Source organism: Meles meles, chromosome 3 (genome assembly GCF_922984935.1).
Source record: "Meles meles chromosome 3, mMelMel3.1 paternal haplotype, whole genome shotgun sequence".
Classification (NCBI taxonomy): domain Eukaryota; kingdom Metazoa; phylum Chordata; class Mammalia; order Carnivora; family Mustelidae; genus Meles; species Meles meles.
In genome coordinates, this window is record NC_060068.1 from 115,190,813 (window position 1) to 115,214,997 (window position 24,185).

Here is a 24,185-nt window from a genome sequence, read left to right on the forward strand (position 1 = left end):
AAGCCACAGTGACTGTACTTAATTATTTGTATCCATTTTATAGGACAGCAGTTTTCTTGCCTATCATTCAAGGGAATCCTAGCAGATGCAAAATGTTCAGCTGCTTCTGAAGATGATTAAGCTCATCCTGGTTTGGGAGAAGAGGCATTGAACTGTGTCCAGGGGCCTGGATTTTAGCCCCAGGAGGACCACTAAGTCATCCATGACCTCTGGATCTGGAGAGACCTCTTTGGGCCTTTCTGTTCGATCCAGTCAAGAACTGCAGACAATGTTTCTGGTTCCTTAGCACTACTGATGCCTGATTCTAACATTACCAGATCTGATTTTTACAACAAAGAAATAGATTCAATAAACGAAAACATGGTAGCTCCTATGAGAAAAAAAAAAAAAGAAGTAAGAATGTTTCTTGCTATGGTGGAGAAAAAGAAGAGGCAGGAAAACTAAAGGTTATGCTATGCCAGTAAGTCACAGAAAGTTTTCCTCCATGACCCCTAATAATTGCTCATGTCCATTTCTTACTTTTCAGTATTTTGGTTAACCTCACTGACATTGCTTCTTGGTGGTTTGCAATATATTGACTTCTTTTCCAAGGGAAGGAAGATAATAATCTCTAACAAAAAAGACATCCAGTGTCCAGCTGCAAAAATTTCTCACTCAGAAATGTAGTAACCTTTTAAAACTATTCATTTTACCAGGTCATTAGCAAGGCAGTTTCCCGCAAGATAGCTGAGGTCAGTGATGAACAATAAATGGTGTGTATTGTACATTCTGATCCTCTACAGACCAAGAAGTGACAATTATGCTCTAGTCCTCAAATCCAACTCCTCCAGTATTCCTGATAAATCAGAAAAAGACAATGCTCTTTCCTCCAAATGGAAAAATTATATGGTATATGAAACAAATGATGTTTTAAAATATTTTAGCAAATTATTTAACAAAAGATAAATTAGCATTTTAATATCTATTAAAAGATAAAGAAAAAGATAATTCTTAGGAATGGTAAGAACAAAAATGATCCAGGTTCTTTAGCTGATGGGGCAAAGCCCAAACCCTGCTTTTAAATCTGTCCAGCCCTGAACGGAAAGGAGTCAAAGACCTGACCGCAGGTACCAATAATTCCCTACATCACTTTTCCTGTTGATTACTACATTGCCTCGGAAAAAAGCTCAATTGTTCATTTACTTATGAAGTTACCCTGAAAAGCAGACAGCAAGGTAGGTGGAATGGGAACAACATTACTAAGAGTCTGCTAATGTGCTTTTATCTTCTTGAACATCCTTTCACATATCATTCTTCTGTCCTGTTCCTTAGAAGGACGGGGCGCGGGGGAGGGGGAGCGTGCCTGGGTGGCTCGGTGGGTTAAGGCCTCTGCCTTCAGCTCAGGTCATGATTTCAGGGTCCTGGGATCAAGCCCCGCATCGGGCTCTCTGCTCAACATGGAGCCTGCTTCCCTTCCTCTCTCTGCCTGCCTCTCTGTCTACTTGTGATCTCTGTCTGTCAAGTAAATGAATAAAATCTTTAAAAAAAAAAAAAAAGAAAAGAAAAGAAGGACAGGGGGGTTGGGGAGGGACAAGAATATTGGAGCAGGAATGCAAAGGAAAGAAAAAGTTGATAATCAGCTTTTGTCACCTTAAATACACCAAATCTATAGAAAAACAAGCCTTGGAATTTCAGCATTGGAGAGGAAGAAAGGATTTTCCAAATTCTTTTAAGCTCTCATTAACGTAGCATGAGCTGGATCTGAAGGGCTTAAAAACTGAGTTTTGCAATAAGCCAGAAACAAAGGGAACTCAGGATCAGCGCTACATCAGAGGTGGGGAAGGCAGGGGGGACCTGGAAGCCAGAAGAACCCAGCATTAGCCTGGATGACACTAATTCCCAAAGAGATTAAGACAGAATGGTTTAAATATAGTTAACTGGCAACTTTGTTCCTCCTCCCTCTATACTTACCCACTGTGGTGGAGCGTCACAAAGAATATTCTGTTAGTTACAGACCAGCACAAAGCTACAGATTCTTTGCACATCTGAGATGCAGGACGGGTAAATCCACTGCAACTCCAAGGCAGGAGCCAGTGAGAGGGGAGCTCAATCTTTGTGCGGCTCCCTGGGAACTCACAACTACAGCTTTACTCACTGAGCCTCAATAGATCTCTGAGTGTCAAGACTCAACAGACAGATGTCCCTGCCCCTGGATTCCAGAGGAATCAATGCAGGCCCATACTCTTTTCATCATTCTATCTCTGAAAGCTTTTAGGACCTTTGACACTAGGGGTCAGTCTCACTGAAGCCCATTAATTTTTATATGAAGCACATGGATTTTCAAGGAGCCCTATGATGAGAACCACTCCAAACAGTCTTGCCGCTAGCTCACTTCCAAATTAGACTCTGCGGGTTACTAAGGCATAGTCTTCTTTCTACACCATTTTCAGCTGCTCAGCATCCCCGTCTTACTTCCTACTCAAGAGTTTCTTGCCTATTTTGTAGTCTCATACTCAATGGGGAAGTCAAGGAGACCAAAACAGCTGACTGTTCTGTAACTAGGACCCAGCATGGGAATCCAGCGGGCAGAGGTCAGGAATGGGGCAGTCAGCCTGGGAGCTCTGGGAGAGAAAGTGAGGAGGCAGCCTGGGGAACCAGGAGGACGACACTGTCCTTGGTGTCCTGTGACGGACTGGGTCCCAGCCAGTCTTGGTTTATATCATCCTTGGCAAGTTCTAACACATCATTTCAGAGAACTGGAGAACAACTAGCTAAATTCAACCTGTAACCAGATTTTTGAAGAAGTGACCAACAGATTATCACATAATTTTAATTATGCCTCATCTGTCCCACTTAGTTGTTTTCACATTGTGGAGAATACAATGAAGGTGGAGGGAAATCCTAGCTTGCCTTGCTGCTTTTATTCTCTTTCCATTCAGGCAATGATCTGTCTTTCCTAGATCTTGCCTGTCTAAAATCCTGCATTTTGGTACATACTCCTTTGCACTGTCTTTAGGAAAAAGTGTGTTTGCTAATATTTTGAGTCTGTTTTGAACGCTAGTAACTGAGTGGCCACATGGAGCTTTCACAGTGGGTGGGACACGGTTACCTTGTTTGGCACGGCTGCTCATGGCACTTGCGAATCTGCGGCTCAGGCTTGGTTAAGTATTTGCACTTCTTGCTGTCCACAATGCTGATGTTTTTGTTCATAATTTTTGTGCAAGACACCGTTGTCTTCCTTTCTCCTGCAAAGAGAAAAACAAAAACAAAAACAAAAACAAAAAGAAATTATAGGTCTTTATGCAAATGATTTAGAGGGTATGCATAGGCTTGTTGTAATTTTCAGACTTCGGAAGGAATTTTAAGTTAGATCAATGAAGATATTACTTATCATTTACATAAAAATGTATCTCTAGGCTTAAGGAAGATAAATGGTTATTTTTTCCTCATTAGAAATTAAATGGCAGAGAAAGTGGGCAGCTCAGTCGGTAAAATGTCCGACTCTTTTTTTTTTTTTTAAGATTTTACTTATTTATTTGACAGAGATCACAAGCAGGCAGAGAGACAGGCAGAGAGAGAGAGAGGAGGGGAAGCAGACTCTCTGCTGAGCAGAAAGCCCGATGCAGGACTCAATCCCAGGACCCTGGGATGATAATCTGAGCAGAAGGCACAGGCTTTAACCCACTGAGCCACCCGGGCACCCTAAGTGTCCAACTCTTGATTTCAGGGTCATGATCTCAAGGTCCTGGGATCAAGCCCTTTGTCAGGCTCCGCACTCAGAAGAGAATCTGCTGAAGATTCTCTCACTCCCTCTCCTTCTGCCCCTCCCCAGCTGGCACATGTGTGTGTGCTCGCTCTCTCTCTAATATAAACAAATAAATCTTAAAAAAAGTAAAAGAAATTAAAGAACAAGTTTTATATTCCCAAGGGATTGTGGCAGCATAAGTTGCCAAGACATTAATTAAATTTGTTAGTAAGGGCACAAAAACAGACACACAGATCAATGGAACAGAACAGAGAGCCCAGAAGTAGACCCTCAACGCTATGGTCAACTAATCTTCGACAAAGCAGGAAAGAATGTCCAATGGAAAAAAGACAGCCTCTTCAATAAATGGTGCTGGGAAAATTGGACAGCCACATGCAGAAAAATGAAATTGGACCACTTCCTTACACCACACACGAAAATAGACTCAAAATGGATGAAGGACCTCAATGTGAGAAAGGAATCCATCAAAATCCTTGAGGAGAACACAGGCAGCAACCTTTTTAACCTCAGCCGCAGCAACATCTTCCTAGGAACATCACCAAAAGCAACAGAAGCAAGGGCAAAAATGAACTATTGGGATTTCATCAAGATCAAAAGCTTTTGCACAGCAAAGGAAAAAGTTAACAAAACCAAAAGACAACTGACAGAATGGGAGAAGATATTTGCAAACGACATGTCAGATAAAGGGCTAGTGTCCAAAATCTATAAGGAACTTAGCAAACTCAACACCCAAAGAACAAATGATCCGATCAAGAAATGGGCAAAGGACATGAACAGACATTTCTGCAAAGAAGACATCCAGATGGCCAACAGACACATGAAAAAGTGCTCCACATCACTTGGCATCAGGGAAATACAAATCAAAACCACAATGAGATATCACCTCACACCAGTCAGAATGGCTAAAGTTAACAAGTCAGGAAACGACAGATGCTGACAAGGATGCGGAGAAAGGGGAACCCTCCTCCACTGTTGGTGGGAATGCAAGCTGTTGCAACCACTCTGGAAAACAGCATGGAGGTTCCTCAAAATGTTGAAAATAGAACTACCCTATGACCCAGCAATTGCACTACTGGGTATTTACCCTAAAGATACAAACGTAGTGATCCGAAGAGGCATGTGCACCCGAATGTTTATAGCAGCAATGTCTACAATAGCCAAACTATGGAAAGAACCTAGATGTCCATCAACAGATGAATGGATAAAGAAGATGTGGTATATATACACAATGGAATACTATGCAGCCATCAAAAGAAATGAAATCTTGCCATTTGCGATGATGTGGATGGAACTAGAGGGTATCTATCATGCTTAGTGAAATAAGTCAATCGGAGAAAGACAACTATCATATGATCTCCCTGATATGAGGGCATGTAGATGCAACATGGGGTGTTAGGGGGATAGGAGAAGAATAAATGAAACAAGATGGGATTGGGAGGGAGACAAACCATAAGTGACTCTTAATCTCACAAAACAAACTGAGGGTTGCTGGGGGGAGGGGAGTTGGGAGAGGAGGAGTGGGATTATGGCCATTGGGGAGGGTATGTGCTATGGTGAGTGCTGTGAAGTGTGTAAACCTGGCGATTCACAGACCTGTACCCCTAGGGATAAAAATACATTATATGCTTATAAAAAATAAGAAATAAATAAAAAATTAAAAAAAAATTTGTTAGTGAGGACTATGCCATCTTTTAGTATTAAATGGTGCAAAGCTGTAATTTGCAACCTGTATGCCTTCATGAAAGCACATTCTAGAAATCCTCATTCCCTGTTTATTGTGACATGTTCTAAGAAACGCCATGGGACTCCTGGTATTTTTCACCAGATTTCAGAAAAATGGCTTTTCTATTTTGTTAGGATAAACTCTGACTATAGGAGGTAAAAATGTTGACTTGCACGGTGTATTTATTTTTATCTGGGCACTTTATGTACACTTATTTGACAAGATTTTTTATCTTCCACCTAAAGAGCCTATTACACATGTGCTAATTCTCTTTCTCTACAAGAGTCTAAATATCTATATAAGATTTCATAATCTAATTTAACTGATTGTTTGACATTATGAAGTAATTAAATCAACTAACAATTTTAAAGCCAGATGGGTCATGAAGGATTAGGAAAATAATCACAAGTCTTCTGGGTCTCTACTGCAAGGCCATTAGTTAGGGTCTGATGACTGTCATGCCGTGATAATTAGGAAGCTCAGAGCATTCATGCCGGTTGTGCCAAATATGACAGCCTGGGTTGGTAGCAGAGAGGTCACTCTATCATTTAATTAACAGAGCAGGAAGGCTGGTGTCAAGAAAGAAGGAAAGAAAGAATGTAGAGAGAGAGCTACTTTGAATAATTTTTGAGTATCTTCTGCTCTGACCTGAATGGGGGATGGGAAGAAGTAACAGGGTGAAGAAGGCAGAACAGGTATAGGTTTAGGGCCTTTCCTTCCTTTCCTGCTCAACAACACTGGAGCACAGTCCCAGGACAATTTGTAGCCTACAAAAAAATGACTACCTCCCTCCTTTCTTTCTTCCTCACCGTGTGTGTGTAGTAACTAACAATTATAATTCTGATTATTGCATACTATGTTATTGAAACCATTTAGTTTTATCTTCAGTTGTATCTCCTAGCACAGGAAACACAATGTTGGCCAATTATGCCCTATCTGGATAATTCCAGGTCTGGCGCAATGCAACTTATTCTATGGGAGCTCAACTAAGACAACAGAGTGCCAGGTAGGTAAAAGGTCTTTTCCTAGATTGGCAAAGAGAACGGAGGCTGAATTGTAGGACTTTATGGCCAGTTGCTTACGTAAATGAACATCTCCACTTGGAAGTCCTCTAACCCTGCTCTGTGCACCCCACACAGTCAGGCAAGCTGATGGGAACTGGCAGAGAAGAGGCCACATTTCATGCCCGGGGTAAATACTTAGGGGCTGCCCAGGTTCTTCACTGGTCGGTCAAGAAGGGGAGGAGTTTGGCATTAAATTTACGCATAAGAAGTTCAATACCTACTAACTTCAATTTTTAAATAAACTGCAGAAAAAACAGACATGACTTATGTTTATTCTTTCACAGAGAAAAACCAGCCTCATGAGGTAATGATTTACTTAAGTGTAAAAAATTGGGACCAGGATTTTGGTTAACTTCCTCCTAGTTTCCTACATTCCAGGTCCTCCCTTATGACCCAAGACACATACTAAATAGATATTGTACAAATTCTTTATAATGTTAACAGATGTAAGTACAACTTCTACATTCTGATGATGCCTACTTTAAAGGAGGATTAACATACACATTATTCTCATCAAATATAAATGTTAGCTTTAACATCTAATTTAACACCTTCCAGTTCATAAGGCACTCTTTTGCATTATAGATGGAATTGCCTAAACTAATTTAAATAGTGGTTTTCCTGCCAACTACACTACAAAAAAATCACTAACAGACATTATCCAGAGACGTTTTGCTGAACATACACGTAGTCATGAGGTGAATGACTCAGGACTAATTACACAGCATTTTTTAATGAAAATACATAACTTTGGTTACTAACCTGGAGCTAACATATTAAGCTCTTGAAAAAAATCCTTTAAGTGTAAGTGTTGATATGTCAAAAGAGACACAGATACCTGTGTCTTTTCAGAAATCACCTTGGTGTTCTAAGAAAGTAGAGAGGCATCTAATTGTGAATTGGGACTTCTCCATCCACAGTGTAGCAAGGAAGTTCACATCACACATGTTTTAGCTGATAGGATAAGCCTGGTTCTACATTTTAAAAATTTCGTTGAATGAAAACAACAGAACTGGGGGGACGAAACCTACTGCCCATCTACAGCCACACCATGCCTATGAAAATACAACTAGATTGTAAAGCCATATGGACAAGTTATTGTTTGACTTTTTTCTTTTATGTATTTTTATGTTCCAGCCAACACAGGAAATTTCCATTCTAGCATCTAATAAGCAGTATTTACAATGCATCCAATACTGTGGAACCTAGGGAAGGGCAGAGAGTGACGAAGTACTGGCTTTCTGCCTGAACCAGGAGTAGCTGCATGCTGTTGACAGTGTATTATTTGCTTTATGGGGCAATTAACTTCACCTCAGGGTCATTTCCATTAAATCAGTATTGGGGAAATCAGTTTCGATGTTCTGAATACAATTAGGAATAAAAGAACATAACCATTATGCAATTGGTCTCATTACCGAGTATGGGTACAATCTGAAAACGAAGGGTGATTTTTATGTATTGACTCTTTCCTTGTTCTCTGAAGATACTTGATGAAGACTAGATATTAGATGGGGTGCCTTCTTTTCCAGTCTCAGATAAAGCTGTTATTTTTTTCTGTGCTCTGTATTTAACCCCAAGAAATGGATATTTTTAATAAAAATATGTTTTAGCCATGTAGATCACATTTCTCAAACTAGCATCATAAATACAGAAACATGTTCTTGGGAGTGTGTTCAGTGTTTCAATAGACAGCATTGAAATCCCCTCTATCTTACTGGACACTGCAAATTTTAAATAAAATTCTGAACCTCTATAGGATGAAGACTATAAATATATATATATATTTTCTTTTGTCTTTATAATTTTCCCTCAAATTATGTATTTCTTTATTTTCTATCAAACTAACAATAGCTAGCAAATAAGTGAACCCAAAGTAACTGTTTTTTAATGAGGATGACGGCCTTTTCTCTGAGCACTTCTTAGAAACGTGTAAAATGCAGGGTTTTTTTAAGCATATATTTTTTAACTTGGATGTCTTCCAAAATTATGCATGCCATATAGTTCTTAGCCCTTTTTATGATATTTCTATAAAAATTTTCCCTCAGGGCTTAGGTTTAATGTTAAAATGACTATTTCATCCTTCTTAGTGAAAATATTTTTATTTTGTATTGTTTACAACACCCAATATATAAACCAAGCTGACCTTATCATTTTCATGCACATAGATAGTTTAACAGTATCCTATAACTTTCCAGACAAATTTCACTCGAGTGCTAGCATAACACTCAGGAATCTTCATGCACCAACTTCTTTCTATAAAAAAAGTGAAAAAATGGCCAAAGTATCTCTCATTCCTTGGTCCTCATATTTGAAACCCTAGAAATAAACATTCTCATAAACTTCAGCGCCTTTGCACGTATGCATATCCCTGGAATAATTTCTCATCTTCCCATATCACTCTGCACAGTGATTTTATTATTAGCTGATGCCTACTAAATGAACAGTGAATCTCCGAAAAGCAGAAAGCACTCATCATTGGGCCACTCAGAAACAGTGAATGCATATAAGGTAAAGGAATCAATGAGTGAAGTACAAGAATGTAAGTCAAGGACAAAGTGCTTTCTGTTCTAAGAGGTTCATCTCAAGACTGTTTCCTAAAATGATGAAAACCATTTGTAAATCAAATGACCAATTAGGGGGGATAGTTATCTATGGCATTTTCAGCTAATGAATTATGTACATATTAAAACTCAAGTTTATAAAGAGTTCACATTAATATAAAAATGTTCTTATTAAAGAAAGCAGAATTTAAAACTGAATTAAATATTACTGAAATGAAATAATGTGGAGAAAAAAATACATTTTCGTGCATTTTCATCAGGTAATAACATTTATTATGGTGTAGTCAATTGCAATGTGCCTTTTAAATGGACAATGGAAACAAACTGTGCTGGCAAAATGATAGGGGGTGAGTCCCCCTCGGATATGTCCCCTCATCTTGGACCCAAAGGCTTGGATCCTCCTTAGAATCTGTTCATGCACAAGGAAAGCCATGTCTAAAGGATATCACAACATAAGGCCAACAAAGTGAGAGTCTTCAGCTGGTTGGGTCTGGACTAAAGCGAAGAACGTGGGAAGTTGGCTTATTTCTTCCCCTTTCAAACTGTATCTATTTAGATTTCCTAGAAGCATGTCTATTTATTTATTTCAAAAAAGATTACTGAATTTTGGGGCTCTTACTCTAGGTTTATATCACTAATCTATCCACCAGCTCAAAATAAAATCTAGAGTAACACAGTTACTATGTGCCGTACTGTGGAATGATAATTCAACGCACGACACTCAGATACCATGAAATGATAAGTTTCGAATGCCTCTGAAGACCAAGATCACTTAAAACAGGTCTTTCATGTCAAAAAGAACTTTATCCGGTGAACCATACTTCTGAGGTGCCAAAATAAATTTAAAACATCCCTTCAAAGAGTTTTCAGATGCTTTAGAGCACCAATGCAAAATAAACATTTATTTCCCAAATACATTTTAAGCCATTTGAAAGTAAAAGGACTAATTTAAATGGCCAATGCTAAAATAAGGAATGATATATATCCTTTCAAATCGTTCTAAAACTATCATTAGAATGTGAGAAGACGGTGCCCAAAAGCTTGCATATGTTGTTATACTGTTGGAAAAATTTTCCTGAGATCATCAACATCCTTTCGCTATTTAAAAATATTCCTTCTAAAAGGCTTTTCATATCTTATAATAACTGATACTAATAAAACTAATTAAAATGCAGTGAATTAACTTTAGTTCAGCTTTTCATTCTAAAACAGTTTGCCATTCTGATGTAAAAGATTATTACAATAAAAATTTAGCTACATGACAGTAGGTATCTTTTAAAAAAAATTATTTTTCCCACTTATTGCTGGGAGTCTATGCCTTACAACAGAATCCAAAAAAAATAACGTGTCAAACATTGAAATCTTATATTGCTGTGTGTTATTTTATTTGCTCTTGCTTCATATAGTCCTGTGAAGTAAAATAGTGCCGATATGAGGTGCCTGGGTGGCTCAGTGGGTTAAGCCTCTGCCTTCAGCTCAGGTCATGATCCAAGGGTCCTGGGATCAAGCCCCACGTCTGGCTCTCTGCTCAGCAGGGGGCCTGCTTCCGCCTCCCCCCTCTGCCTGCTTCTCTGCCTACTTGTGATCTCACTCTTTCTCTCTCTCTCTCTGTCAAATAAATAAATAAAATCTTTACCAAAAAAATAGTGCCGTTACTCCTCTCTGCTTTTGAAGATAAATTTTGTATAAATCTGTTTCCAATGTTCTGTGCTTTGAACTCACTTTCCTCTAATTCATGTATATGCTGAAAGATTACAAAGCTCTTTCTGGCTATAAAATGGACAATACGAAGTTAGAAGTGATGTGATTCTTGAAATCCTGTCCGTCCGCTTTATTTATGAACTGCAAAGGAAAATAATATCCAAAAGCCCAAAATATTTTGGCTCTGAAAGGAATATGTACCCTATTAACATTGTCAGAGATAATTGAAAACTGTTGACTAAACACAATGGAACAGATTTGAAAGAAAAGGTCTATTCAAGTGCAAATCATATAAAGGTTGTGTCTAATTAGGACTATTTTACAAAATAACCCATTTGAAATAAAAAAATAGGGTACATATCTAAATTCTTATCAAACAGATTAAATAAAACATCTCTCTGAATCCAAATAAAATTTATATGATCTCTAAGGAACATGCCCTATTTTGTGAAAAGAAATGACATGAAGCCTCTGAGCTACTCTTGAAGGAAGTATGAGGCATGAGGAGGAGAGATGATTTGAAGTTAGGAGTCCTGGATTCTAACGTGACCTCTACCCACACTGGGCATGTGGCCTTGAGAAGTCACTTAATCTATCTCTATGCATTTAAATTTTCTTGTGTTAATAATTAAGCGGTTATGCTTAAAACTATCTAAAAGCCCTTCTGACTCTGGAACTTAAGGAATTTATAGCAAACCTCTGTTCATTAATGTTTGGCAACTGGAAAACATATTGTACATTGTAAATAATGTGATTTTTGGGAAAAAAATGTTAATCCCCCAAATTTGTTTGTTCAAAATGAAGATTGATAAATTCTGTATGTTTACGTCTCATGTAGCTCCTATTAGACAGCAATTACAAAAGCAAGAAAAAAACGAGGCAAACAAAATTCATGGGGCAAACATTTTCCTGTCTAGACTTTAAATACAAACAGATTTTAATAATTGCCTTTCAGTGCTATACCAAGAACTCAACTTTTTTTATCACTCCATTTCCCCACAGCCCACCATTGCATGGCGGCTGGTCTTTTTTATCTCAGTTATATTAAAGAGAAAATTCTAACCATATGGATTTTCATTTTCATTTTATCTATTTATTTTTAAAGATTTTATTTATTTATTTGACAGAGAGAGAGAGAGAGCACAAGAAGGGGGAGCATCAGGGAGAGGGAGAAGCAGGCTCACTGGGCAGTAAGCTAGATGCTAGGTTCTATCTCAGGACCCTGGGGTCAGGACCTGAGACGAAGGCAGACACTTAACCAACCTAACCACCTAGTCGCCCAAGATTTTCATTTTAAATGTGTTTGTTTCCATTTGTGTTTTCGTTTTTTATTTAGATAGAGGATGTGAAGCAGGACCCCCTAAGTCAAATGGCCTCTGGCATCACTGAAGAATGGGACTTTGAGGGTGTATGAGAGGATTAAGAGGAGGAGACAGGAAAGCAGAGGATTCCTGTATCACTTGGCCATATGGCGGCCCAAGAGAAACCTGGCCCTTGAAAATGTCACCGTGGAAAGGATGACAGATAACACTTTTTTAAAACTGTTAGAGTAATTTTGACATCTTTCTGCTGTAATTACTCTATATCCTCAGGAGCAAAGTGTGTCCTATATACTCTCCTCTCAATTTTCTTTTGAATCCACTCCATTTAATCTTTTTGGGCCAAAAACTTCATTAAAATTATTTTTGACAAGCTCATCATTGACCTCTATGTTTCAAATATAATAAATATAATAAATATATTTAGATATAATAAGTAATCTAAAAAAATAAATAAGTCTTACAATAAAGGTACTTAAATGCAATAAACACATTTTAAAATATAATAAATATATTTAAATGTAATAGTCAAATTTTCAGTCCATTTATTTTTGACTTTATAGCTTTTGATGGAGTTGATCATTCCTTTCTTCTCACTTGTTTTATAGGAAAGCATTCTCTTCTGCCTGCCTCTCCTGTGTTGGTGGCTACTCATTTTAATCTGCTTTGCTGGTTTCTTCTCTCTCTGAAGTCTAAATGGTAGAAAGTCCCAAGGCTCAATCCTTTAGTAGCTTCTCTCTCTTTTCACTCACTTCTTAGGTGACCTGATTTAGTCTCAGTGTTTGAAAATAGCATCCATATATTTTCTATCTCAAGACTCTGACCTTCTCTCCTGAATACCTAACTTATAGATCATACTTGATCACACTTAGATGTCCGAAAGGGATCTCAAACTTCTGTTGGAAATCAAACTCTTTCCTAATCCTGCTGTCCCACAGGTTTTCCTAGGTAAGGTAATGGTGACTCCATCCTACCAGTTGCTTGGCCAAAACCATCACAGTCAATCCCTGGCATCTTTCTTTCTCTCACACTCCACATCTAGTCTTTCAACATATTCTGTTAGTTCTACTTTCAAAAATATACAGAACCTGACCACTTTCCCCTACCTCCTCTGCTAACATTGGGGTCAGACTACAATCATCTCTTTCTTAGACTGCGGTAGTAACTTTTTAACTGATCTCTTTATTTCTTCACTTTTCTTTTTTCCATCCACTCTCAATGCAGAAATGGAAATAACTTTTAAAAACACAAAACCAGAACAAGTCACTACTTTATTCAAATCCTCCAATGGTATCTCACATCACTCAATAAAGGAAGGTCATACTAGCATTCTTACTACTCCTTGCTTTACTCCTGCCTCAGAGCCTTTGCCTGGGACTCGCTCCCACCAGATACCCTCATAGGTGGTGCCCATCCACACTCGCTGCAGATTTTAAATCAGTGTGATCTCCTCATTGAGACCTTTCAGACCACTATATTCTGCACCTACCCCCTCTCAACTCCCAACCCATATTTATTTCTTACTCTTGCTTAATTTTTATCATCACAATTTTATACTATGTTACTTACTTATACTGTATATTTTCTGTTTCATTTTCCCCAAATATTCACCCCTGAACACTAGTCTACTGTGTACTTTTGCCCCCTCTTGCTACAGCACACTTAGGATATGTGTATCAATAGTTTCTTTGCCTAGAGAACAAAACTGATATTCCACTTCTGTACAAACTAGTTTATATTATACATACTATATATATACACACACATTATATATATACACACATTATATTATACATTATATATGTGTATATAAACATTACATATATGTGTATTATACATATATAAATATATATTATACATAAATATATAATATAAACCTAATATATAATGTGTGTAATATAAACTAGTTTTTTTGTTATATACACAGACATATGTTCTATATGTGTTATAAATGAGTTTATATTATATATTATATATACTAATTTATATTATATATTGTTATCTTATATATTATATATTATGTGTATATTAAATGCTTATATATGCATACTATATGTACAATACATGATATATGTATACATTATATAATTATATATTACTTATATTATATACTATATATACTAGTTTGTTTATATTACTTATATATTATAAATTTGTATATAATATAATGTGTAACATATATATGTATATTATGTATCTATTATGTATATATTGTGCAATATAATATAAATGTATACATATATACAATATGTTACATATATATTATAAAACTAGTTTATATTATATATGCATATGTGTTTTTACATATACATACATATAATATTTAAAAGATAATTTTAGAAGGAAGTGATTACTCAAGAACTATAGAAAGTCTGTTATTAAGTGCAAAACGCAAATGAAGTACTATGCTGCTGACATATGTGATACAAAGGCAAGCTGGGAGCCCCACACCCTGAGATCTTGCCTTGACCTAACTGGTTCTGAGAGTAAGTGATAATCTGTTTAATCTCTGGGACTCCAGGATTAAGTGATTTGCTAATCTCATGTTTTATGCTGAAACAATTTGGTTTTTTTTACCTGGTAACTTCTAATACAAAAAACAATCTAAAACCTTTGAGTGAGATATCAGGATACATCTCTATTTATCCGAAAATAGCTGATGGACACTTTTGAAGAATCAAAATGGAGGAACAGGGGGGCATTAAATTATCTTCTTCAGGTGCTCTGTCTTTTCAAACTAAGTATGCAAATGGCACAGAAGCAAGCCTGACGTTACTCTTTCATAGCACCTTCGTATTTACTGCAGAGCTACAATTCTTGTGGTAGATGTATCTGGAAGTTAGAACTTTGAAGATTTTATAAAAATAAAAAGTTAATACAGAAAGTAGATATAAAAGGACATATATACTGTATGGTGCCTTGAGCAGTCCCTGTAAACCAATACATTAATATTTATGCAAAGTAATGGGATTAACTGTAACTTTCTTCAACTTAATTCATACACAGTTCAGGCATTTAGGCACCACACTTATCACAAAAAACTTTCAGTTTCCAATCCTTTAAGGAGTTTGGAATTTCAGATAAGGAGTTGCAAATGGGCCTGAATTATCAAGGATTAATCAGAAAATAGCTGCTGTTTTGATAAGATTAATGCTGGAAAATCCCTCACCTCCTCCACACGTGGCATCGCAGTCTTCCCAGCCTGTGTGTGTCCACATGAAAAGGGGTTCAGGCGCTTTTGAGCTCTGATTCTCTGGAAGAGGGTCTGATGGGATAGTGTATTCATAGTGAAGACCGTAATTCTGGTCCTGAAATAGCAGCACCTATAATATGTGAAAATGATAAAGGCAGCAAGGTTAAAGGAGAGCATAGACAATGTGAAGTATAATACCAAAGATATGGATACCTTAAAATGTTTGTTGCATGGTGTGCATGCTCCTTTTATGTGTAGAATTGTGACATTATTACTGAAATCTTCAAAGTGACATACTTCTGCAAAGACTGGAGTTACACATTTAACCTCTGAGCTAAAGTCATCATGACAAACAGCCCACCTGAATGAGGTCAGAGATACCAGGTCATGGTTTTTCAAGTTGATGAATGGACCAGGGAGTTTCCCAAAGTATGATACATGTCGACAATGACTTTATTAGAGAGGAAAGGATTATCTGTCCTATCTAACAACAAGATATAACCCACAATCTAACATCAAATGTAGCCTTTCCGCTCATAGAACAGCACCATGATAGTGAGTCCCTGTATCAGTAGAGGAAGAGGGTACAAGGCTGTGTGAATCACTTCACTCTCCAGAAGGTAGAGAACTTCTAAATGACCAGAGGACAATAATATTTTTCCATGTTGCTTACTGTTAACTTCCAGTTTTGGCAAGATTATCAATTTTCCATTTGTAGGAAAGATCATTTCATTTGAAAAGAAATTTATGTTCAAATGAACTGTTAAATACTAACTTAACAGTGGTGCAGTTACGTACACATATGTCAACAATGCGATAAAACATGAAAAGTATCTGAGAATGACTGAACTTTGGGCCACACTGCACTAACCCATAGCAGGGACTGTGTCTGTTTTGCTGTCCCCTGGTACCCAGGGCCAAGCTTAGGAGTGCATGGGCAATAATCAGATCTATTTTTTTTTAATTTTTATTTTTATTTATTTTTTTGACAAGTTGTATTTTATTTTATTTTTTTAAAGATTTTATTTATTTATTTGACAGAGAGAGATCACAAGTAGGCAGAGAGGCAGGCAGAGAGAGAGAGGGAAGCAGGCTCTCCGCTGAGCAGAGAGCCTGATGCAGGGCTGGATCTCAGGACCCCGGGATCATGACCTGAGCTGAAGGCAGGGGCTTAACCCACTGAGCCACCCAGGTGCTGCAATCAGATCTATTTTAAGTGAAAGAAAAAAATGCTTGAAGTATATTCATTTTAAATGAAAGAACAAATGAGAACGTATATTCCTTTATAAACACATTTGCAGAAAACATGTCAAACAACGCCATGGACTACATCACTTCTATGAACCTGAGGATTCAGGAAAGCAATCTATGTAATATAATATCATGCATAAAAACATATCTAGATTTAAATTCTGTTAAATTTTTCAAGAACTTTGGGCGCCTGGGTGGCTCAGTTGGTTAAGCAACTGCCTTCAACTCAGGTCATGATCCTGGAGTCCAGGGTTTGAGTTCCGAATTGGGCTCCCTGCTCGGCAGGGAGTCTGCTCCCTCTGACACTCCCCCTTCTCGTGCTCTCTCTCTCATTCTCTCTCTCTCAAATAAATAAATAAATAAATAAATAATAAAAAAAAGAAGTTTGTTTGACATAAACCTCTATTAAGTTAGTGTTTGTTTTTTTTTTAAAGATTTTATTTATTTGACAGAGAAAGAGATCACAAGTAGGCAGAAAGGGAGGCAGACAGGGGGGAAGCAAGTTCCCCATTGAGCAAAGAGCCCGATGCGGGGCTCAATTCCAGGACCTTGATATTATGAGCTGAGCCGAAGGCAGAGGCTTAACCCACTGAGCCACCTAGGCACCCCACTATCAAGGTAGTTGTAATGACAGGTAATTCAGAGTTAATGCTCAGTGTGGAAAACAGGACATGAGCACAGGTTTAGTTTTCTTTGCTTCTTTATCTCAATACTCTGCTCAATGTATCAACAGAAAAGCTAAGATATATATTTTTATATGTGAATTTGGGAACTAATATAATGGAACTGTAAATCAGCACTATCAACAATAAAAATAATAGTTTTCAAATTCACATATACATAACATACTGGCGTACTAGTTCTAAGTACATCACAGTGCTTATTTTGGCCTTAAATATCTCATTTGATGTTGCCAGTTATAAATGACCTCCAGCTAAATAAGTTAAAAAAGAGAGAGACAGAGATTGACTTATCTCATTTATAGACATAACCAGACTATTACATAGGTTTTTAAATTGATAAAAAGGGCATAAATTATAGTTATTTGCCAACTTCTTTAACTTAATGAAAACATGTCTATTTTTCCTTAAAAAACTACCTTTTCATTGATAGAACTTTAGATTGTCCTTGAATACCTAACGCCACTTCAAATAAAGATATTGGCCACAAAATCATTAGCTCTTTCTTAAACCATTCGACTTTGGCAGTAGAGCTCTGCAAGAAGGAAAGTGTGACCGTGTTACCGTGGAGGGGCACATAGTGAAACATGGCAGCAAAAGGTATTGCCTTTCAAAGTTCAGCACCGGCTTTCAATCTGTAATAGTCATTAACGAAAAATATCTTAGAAGTGCAGTTTCCCTTGGATTACTGAATAAATCCAGGTCACATAGATGCCTTCTTTTAGACATAGTTCACTGATTTTAATTATGCTTCATGCTTCCAGGAAAAACCTTGGTAATTACCAGTCAGATTAAGGATTCTGCAGCAAGGAGACTCCCCCGCTCAGCACTGAGGTCTCACATACTGTTTAAAGATGTTGAATTAGAGGCTCCATAAAGAGCTCCCATCTTGTTCCATTAAAAAAAAAAAAAAAAATGTAGGTTACATTTATATAAGGCAGGTCACCCAAAGGCCTTCTCTGCTAACCCCATCCTTAAAAATATGTTTGTTGTTGATAATGTTGCTATTATAAGTGACCCAATCATGGAAAGAGCCAAATATTGGTCATACAATGTTTGTTTAGTCATTTTTTTTTTTCTTTCTCCAGATGGCACAAGGCACAGAGTAGAGTTTCCAGTTCAAATCGAGGAATAGGATCCAAAGGAACTGTGAGGAAATGAAGAACACAATTATTGAAAGTATGTGTGTACTTAGGATCCCACGTTGTCTGCAGTAAAGAACTTAGATCTGAGCTTTCCGTCAGGAGAGGCAGCATAAAGGACTGATTAACACCTGGTTTATTCACAGCTAAATAACTTCCTGGGAGACACTGTGCATATTATTTAACTTTTTCATACTGAGTTTTGTTTTTTTTTTAATTTGTACACTGGAGAAATAATAATACATAGCACATAGGGTTTCCGTGAGGACTGAATGCTGTCATGAATGAAAAATGCTCGTGAACAGTCTCTGGCTCAGTGTTCAGTGAATAGGATGTATTATCATTATGATGAAGATTTGGAGCAGAAGGTTCCCATGCATCTCCCTTTGCTCCCTTCATTCCTGTCGGTCAGGCCCACGAACGCAGTTCTATAAAAAACTGTGATCTGAAATGTGGTCACTGGGCCAACAGTAGTGACATCAACTGGGAGCTGGTTAGAAATGCAGATCTCGGGTCCCTCCCAGACGAAATGAATCAGAATGTGCATTTTAATAAGAACCCTAGGTGATCTGCAGTCACATTCAGAAAGCAGGAAAAGCAAATGGGCTGACACATGATTTGAACTCTGGCTCCTAAACCAGCAACACAGATGTCTCCAATTGAAGACAAATTCAACTTGAATTGTGCAGTGATATTAAATAATGTGGCACACCACACTCCAAATAAACAGTCAGTTGATCGTGTTTTAGAGTTGTTTTTATGTGTGGACTTAAGGAGGTGTTGAAGTGTCTGAATTTCAGACTCTGCCACTAGGATGGGGAACATGCCAGCCCTGCAGTCAGCCCTCAGGCTCCTGAGCCATTACTGCTGACTGCAAAGTTCAAGGTTGAGAAGAGCACGTGAACCAGCCAGTAGCTTGGATACGGAGCCCCACTGTTCCGCTTCCTTAATTCTCTGTTCTGCCTCATACCTAGTCTTCTACTACACAGTGAAGGGGTATCATCCCAAAGATTCCAACTTCCATACTTCTTTGCAGGAATCAATTCATCCAATAAGAAAACAAAAGAGGGCAAGCGGATGTGTTGTTAGGTATGTTTACCAAAGCTTTTCCCAGGGAAGGTATCATTTTATCAAAGGCATTTTATGCAGATTCAGAAAATGTCCATGTCATGGATGCTTGAAATGCTATAAGCTGCCAGAGTATATAACACTGTCTTTACAGACACCCACTCTTGCTAGTGAGTCACGAAGACACTGCTGATAAAACTGCTCTTCTAGAAAAAATGGGCTCCTTATTGCCTGACAATTCCCTTCTACTTTGAGTCTGTGAATTAATTCCCTAAAATGTCTTGCTCTTCTTGCAATAACTTCTGGTTTTGACATCATGATTTAAAACACATTAAAATGAAAACCTAAATGCCCCTCCCCTTCAATGATTTTGAATGTCTACCTGACAATTCAAACTTGGAAAAAAGATCAGAGAAGGTACAGTGGGAATGGCTTTTGACATGGAAGCTGATTATGCAATATTATCAGTTGATCCCTTCATACCAGGAGGTGTAAAGGTGACGTAGTAGGTCCTTTGGCGGAGATCTTCTCCCAGAGGCCTCGTCTTACGTAATGGACAGTAGTGCCTGCTAAGTTGAAAGCTCCTGAGTGCTCGATCTTCCAGTCACTATTAATAGACTGCTTTCCAGCGTCTCGTAGAGCTGAAAAGAGGTTCAAAAATATTATGACAGCTGAACAAGTTAGCATCACTAATCAATATCCACTTCCCATGATTTAATAGAAGCAGTTCATTTGTTTCTAAGCTAACAGGTTAACACTCCCCGGTGTAAGACATGAGGCATCTCCTCCATAGGGAAGTACACAGTTGGAGCACATGCCATCAGCTCGCCTTCCCTCCTGGCACCATCTACAGCTATGGTACCACGTTTATCGTTTATCGTGGCCTCTTCCAAACTCCTTCGGACATGTGACATCTGTAACCCATATTCTGTCCCATAATGATTTGTTCTTTAACAAACTATTATCTGAAGACTATGTGTGTCCACCCAGCTGGCACAGTCGGGAAAGTGTGACTCCTGATCTTGGGGTGGTGAGTTTGAACTCCACTTTGGGTGTAGAGATTACCTAGGAATAAAAACTTAAAAAAAAAAAAAGACTTTGTGTGTCTGTTGTCTATGTGGTAATCCTATGAAGGATGTTGACACTACATCTTATATATTCTCTGTGTGTCCCATGCCACCCAAAAAAGTGATTAAAGAAAGGTCATTACAAAGCATGTTAGCAAACAAATCAGGACGACAGACTTATTTTCATTACAAAACAATTCAAACATAAAATGTGTTTGTTTTATAAACAGAACTCAGTACTCTGGAACATCATGTTTGTGATTTGCTGGGTACAAGAATGGAAGATAAATGCTAATTCTCTTCCATAAACAGCCCTCACTTACACGGGATTTTACGGAATAACTTTGTTTACCTACATGAATTTTTTCTTTTTTCTTTGATCTCATCTCTGCTACTATTTAAATAAGATTCATGACAAGGAAGTGAGATGTCATAATTACCATTTTAAACTAATGATTCCTTCTTACTTTGTTTCAAATGATTTTATTTGCCTAATTTAATCTTCTAGGCTCTTCCATATAAGTGAATTCTCATTCTAAGAGACATCTACATGAGGATTTTTATGTCATAATGCTATCAAAATATTTTGAAAACTTAAGCCAGTAAATCTTCTTAAATATCATCAAAGCTAATCTCCATTTATTGACTATTTGAAGGTTTCCCAGTTTTTATATTGTAGATAATACTCAGATAAATACACTGTATACTAACTCTATGTGTATCTGGTTATTTCCCTTGGATAGATTCCCAGATTTGGAATTACAGAGCCAAATAAATAGATCATTTAAAGACTGAAAAACAATCTCAAATTGATTTTCACAAAGGTTGCACCAATACAGGCTTGCATAACAGTCACTGAGAGTACCATTTTTGAATATCTTCTTAGAAGCCACTTTTTCATGTAAAACATTTCATCATGACTGAATAATTACTTATTAACCTATAAGGTATAAAGTAGGAAATACTCAAAGTCTTTGGCCCTTCCAAAATTAACAATTATAAATATGTTTTCTGGCTTTATGGAATTTATAATCTAACTGGAGTTTGCTGGAACTTGTGTGGGAAGAATGAAGAAAAACTTTGAACAACATCATTTCCTGAGGCTGGAAGCCAGGGGAAAAGAGAAAGTGGAGAGAGAACATTCAGGACTGAGGGAGCTACAAATGGGAAGGTCTTAAAGGTCACAGCTTGGTGAGAATCAGAGAGCAAGTGTGCAGGACGCCAGATGTACTGAAGTGGATCATGATGAGAAGAGGCTGGAGAAGTAAGAGATCACCAGATCTTATGGACCTTGTTCATACCTTTAGGGCTTTTTTTCCCTAAGAAAAAATACAAAGCTATGAAAGTTTTTGAACAATAGTGTATAGACATGGACTGCATGTGGGGCAAATTTGGATAGCAAAGACAGGAGATCATTGTAACCCAACAGAAAGTAATGGTAGCTTGGATTCAGGTACTGGAGAAAAATATCAAGAGGCATTTAGGAGTGAAATTGATAAAATGTGATGACTTCTTGTTGCAGGTGAAAGAAGTGTTAGGTATGACATAAGGCTTCTCAGATGAGAAAACAGGTGGGTATGACAAGAATGCAAAGGGAAAGACTAACAAAAGAACACGTGTGAGGAAAAAATACTAGGAATTAAATTATGAACTATGTAAATTAAAAAAAACTTGTTTATTTGCTACTAAGATTAAAGACATTTTTCATTTGCTTATTAGTCATTTGTGTTTTAAAATTTAAATTAAGAAAATAAATTATTAATGGTTTATTATAGTGTTTCTGGTCCACTGAGGGATTTTTCTGAGACTGATATTCCCATTATTATAAGTAACATAGCCACAAAATTATTGAAATTTTACCTTATCAATCTTAATTTCTACCAAAAAAGATCATGTACTGCACATAAAGCATAATGTTTTAATAAAATATTAAGTATGTGTATTTTCAGATTTATGAAAAATATATAAGTATTCATTTTTAACTTGAATTTTAAACTTGAGGGGGTAATATGTTGATAGAAAATGTAACATTTTGAGAACAGCTTTTACTACCTACAAATGGATATACATCAGATAATGCTAAGCTGATGAAAAAAAGTGATTTTGCCTAAAAGGTAAAATATTTCATTGTATTTCTCTGAAATCTATCAAATGTTCTGAAATCTATCAAATGTTTTAAGAAATCTTTTTGGTCTAGATTGGTAACTGTGGCCAGTATAATTCCATATTTTTTCTGTGTTTCAACATATACTCAGGACACAATTATAAAGGAGTATTTCCTGAAAATCTCTAATAAAATTGCCTTAAAAAACCTTCTGGGAATGGCTATAGTATAATGTTTAGATTCAATTGATATTTCTGGAATTCAGTATTTCCCCCCAAATGGCATACACATATGTACCTGAAAACTCACATAATTTATAAGCTTAATAGCATATGAAGAAGAACCAATACACTAAGTGTTTTCTTCTTGTTCTATGTTTTTGTTTTTAATCCATTAACTTAAAAATGTGTTTTTAGAAAACCTGTTTCTGGTCATACCATAATAAGTGGAACTATACTATCTCTTGGAATTTAAGCAATGAGAAAACCGAACGGTGTATGATACAACTGTTTTCCAACACTGGACAACAGCGAGAAAACTGAGGTCCCCAAGAGAAGAAGAACAAATGTGATGTCTTAAACTGCTTGACTTTCTGCCTGAAGATATTTACCAGACCAAACCACAGGGAGTGGGAACTCAAGCAGAGCACAGACAATGGGGACTTCAGTAAGATGACTACAAAAAGAACAGAGTTCAAATTGCCTGAGGCATCTGGAATCTGTTTTCTGGAATAGTGGAGAAGAGGGAGCTGCACAGAGACAAGCTCTAAAAATCCCCAAAGGTGCTCCTTTCAGACTGTGGCTAAATACAGAGCTTCGAATAAGTGTGGTGAGATTTTTCAAGGCTGGGAAAAGAGCAATTACATTGAGCCTGGAAACTGTACAATGTCTGGAGCTCATGTAGGGTTGGAAGACATATGAGTTCTATTCAATTAGAGAGGATAGATCCTACTGAACATACAACAGAGACTTCAGTGGAGTACCTAAAATAAAATAAAATAAAATAAAAATGTGCACATTAGAAGTGAGGTTGGACTAGTCTTAGAATAAAGGCTACTCGAGATCCAGCCCAACAAAGGCTTCACAAAAGCTTCAAGAACTTAAGCTGATCTGCAATTAATGAAGCTCAACAGTAAATAAAAACAATAGTCATCTAGCACTCTCACATTTACAGTGTCCAGCACATGAAAATGTGACCCATAATCAGGGAAAAAAAAAAAAATCTGTCAATAAAATGAGACTCAGAAATAACAGAGATGATGAAACCAGCAGACCATGACTTTAAAAAAGCTATTTTATATATATATACACACATATATATGTATATATATATGAGTAATATGCACAAGAATTTAAAGAAAAACCTATAATATTAAAGAGAAAAGTAGAAACTACAAGAAAATAAGCAAATCAAATTCCTCAGAATAGAAATATAAAATATCTGAAATAATATATTCATTAAATTGGCTTCAGGGCTGATTAGAGATTGCAAAATAACTCAGTGAACTTGATGAGAAGTTGATAGACTAGAACTACATGAAATGCAGAGAGAAAAACAAAGGCTGAAA

At 37.1% G+C, this 24,185-nt stretch overlaps 1 protein-coding gene across 1 annotated transcript in view; it reads right to left on the reverse strand.

Annotated features, from left to right (window-relative positions):
- The window catches only part of ADAMTS19 (ADAM metallopeptidase with thrombospondin type 1 motif 19), a 261,766-nt gene that overhangs the window by 36,010 nt on the left and 201,571 nt on the right, over nt 1-24,185 (reverse strand). The window contains exons 17-19 of the mRNA XM_045998860.1: nt 19,931-20,088; nt 15,283-15,436; nt 3,089-3,224 (exon numbers count right to left, since the gene is read on the reverse strand). Coding sequence (XP_045854816.1) covers nt 3,089-3,224; nt 15,283-15,436; nt 19,931-20,088 — 448 coding nt within the window. The remainder of the gene's footprint in view (nt 1-3,088; nt 3,225-15,282; nt 15,437-19,930; nt 20,089-24,185) is intronic.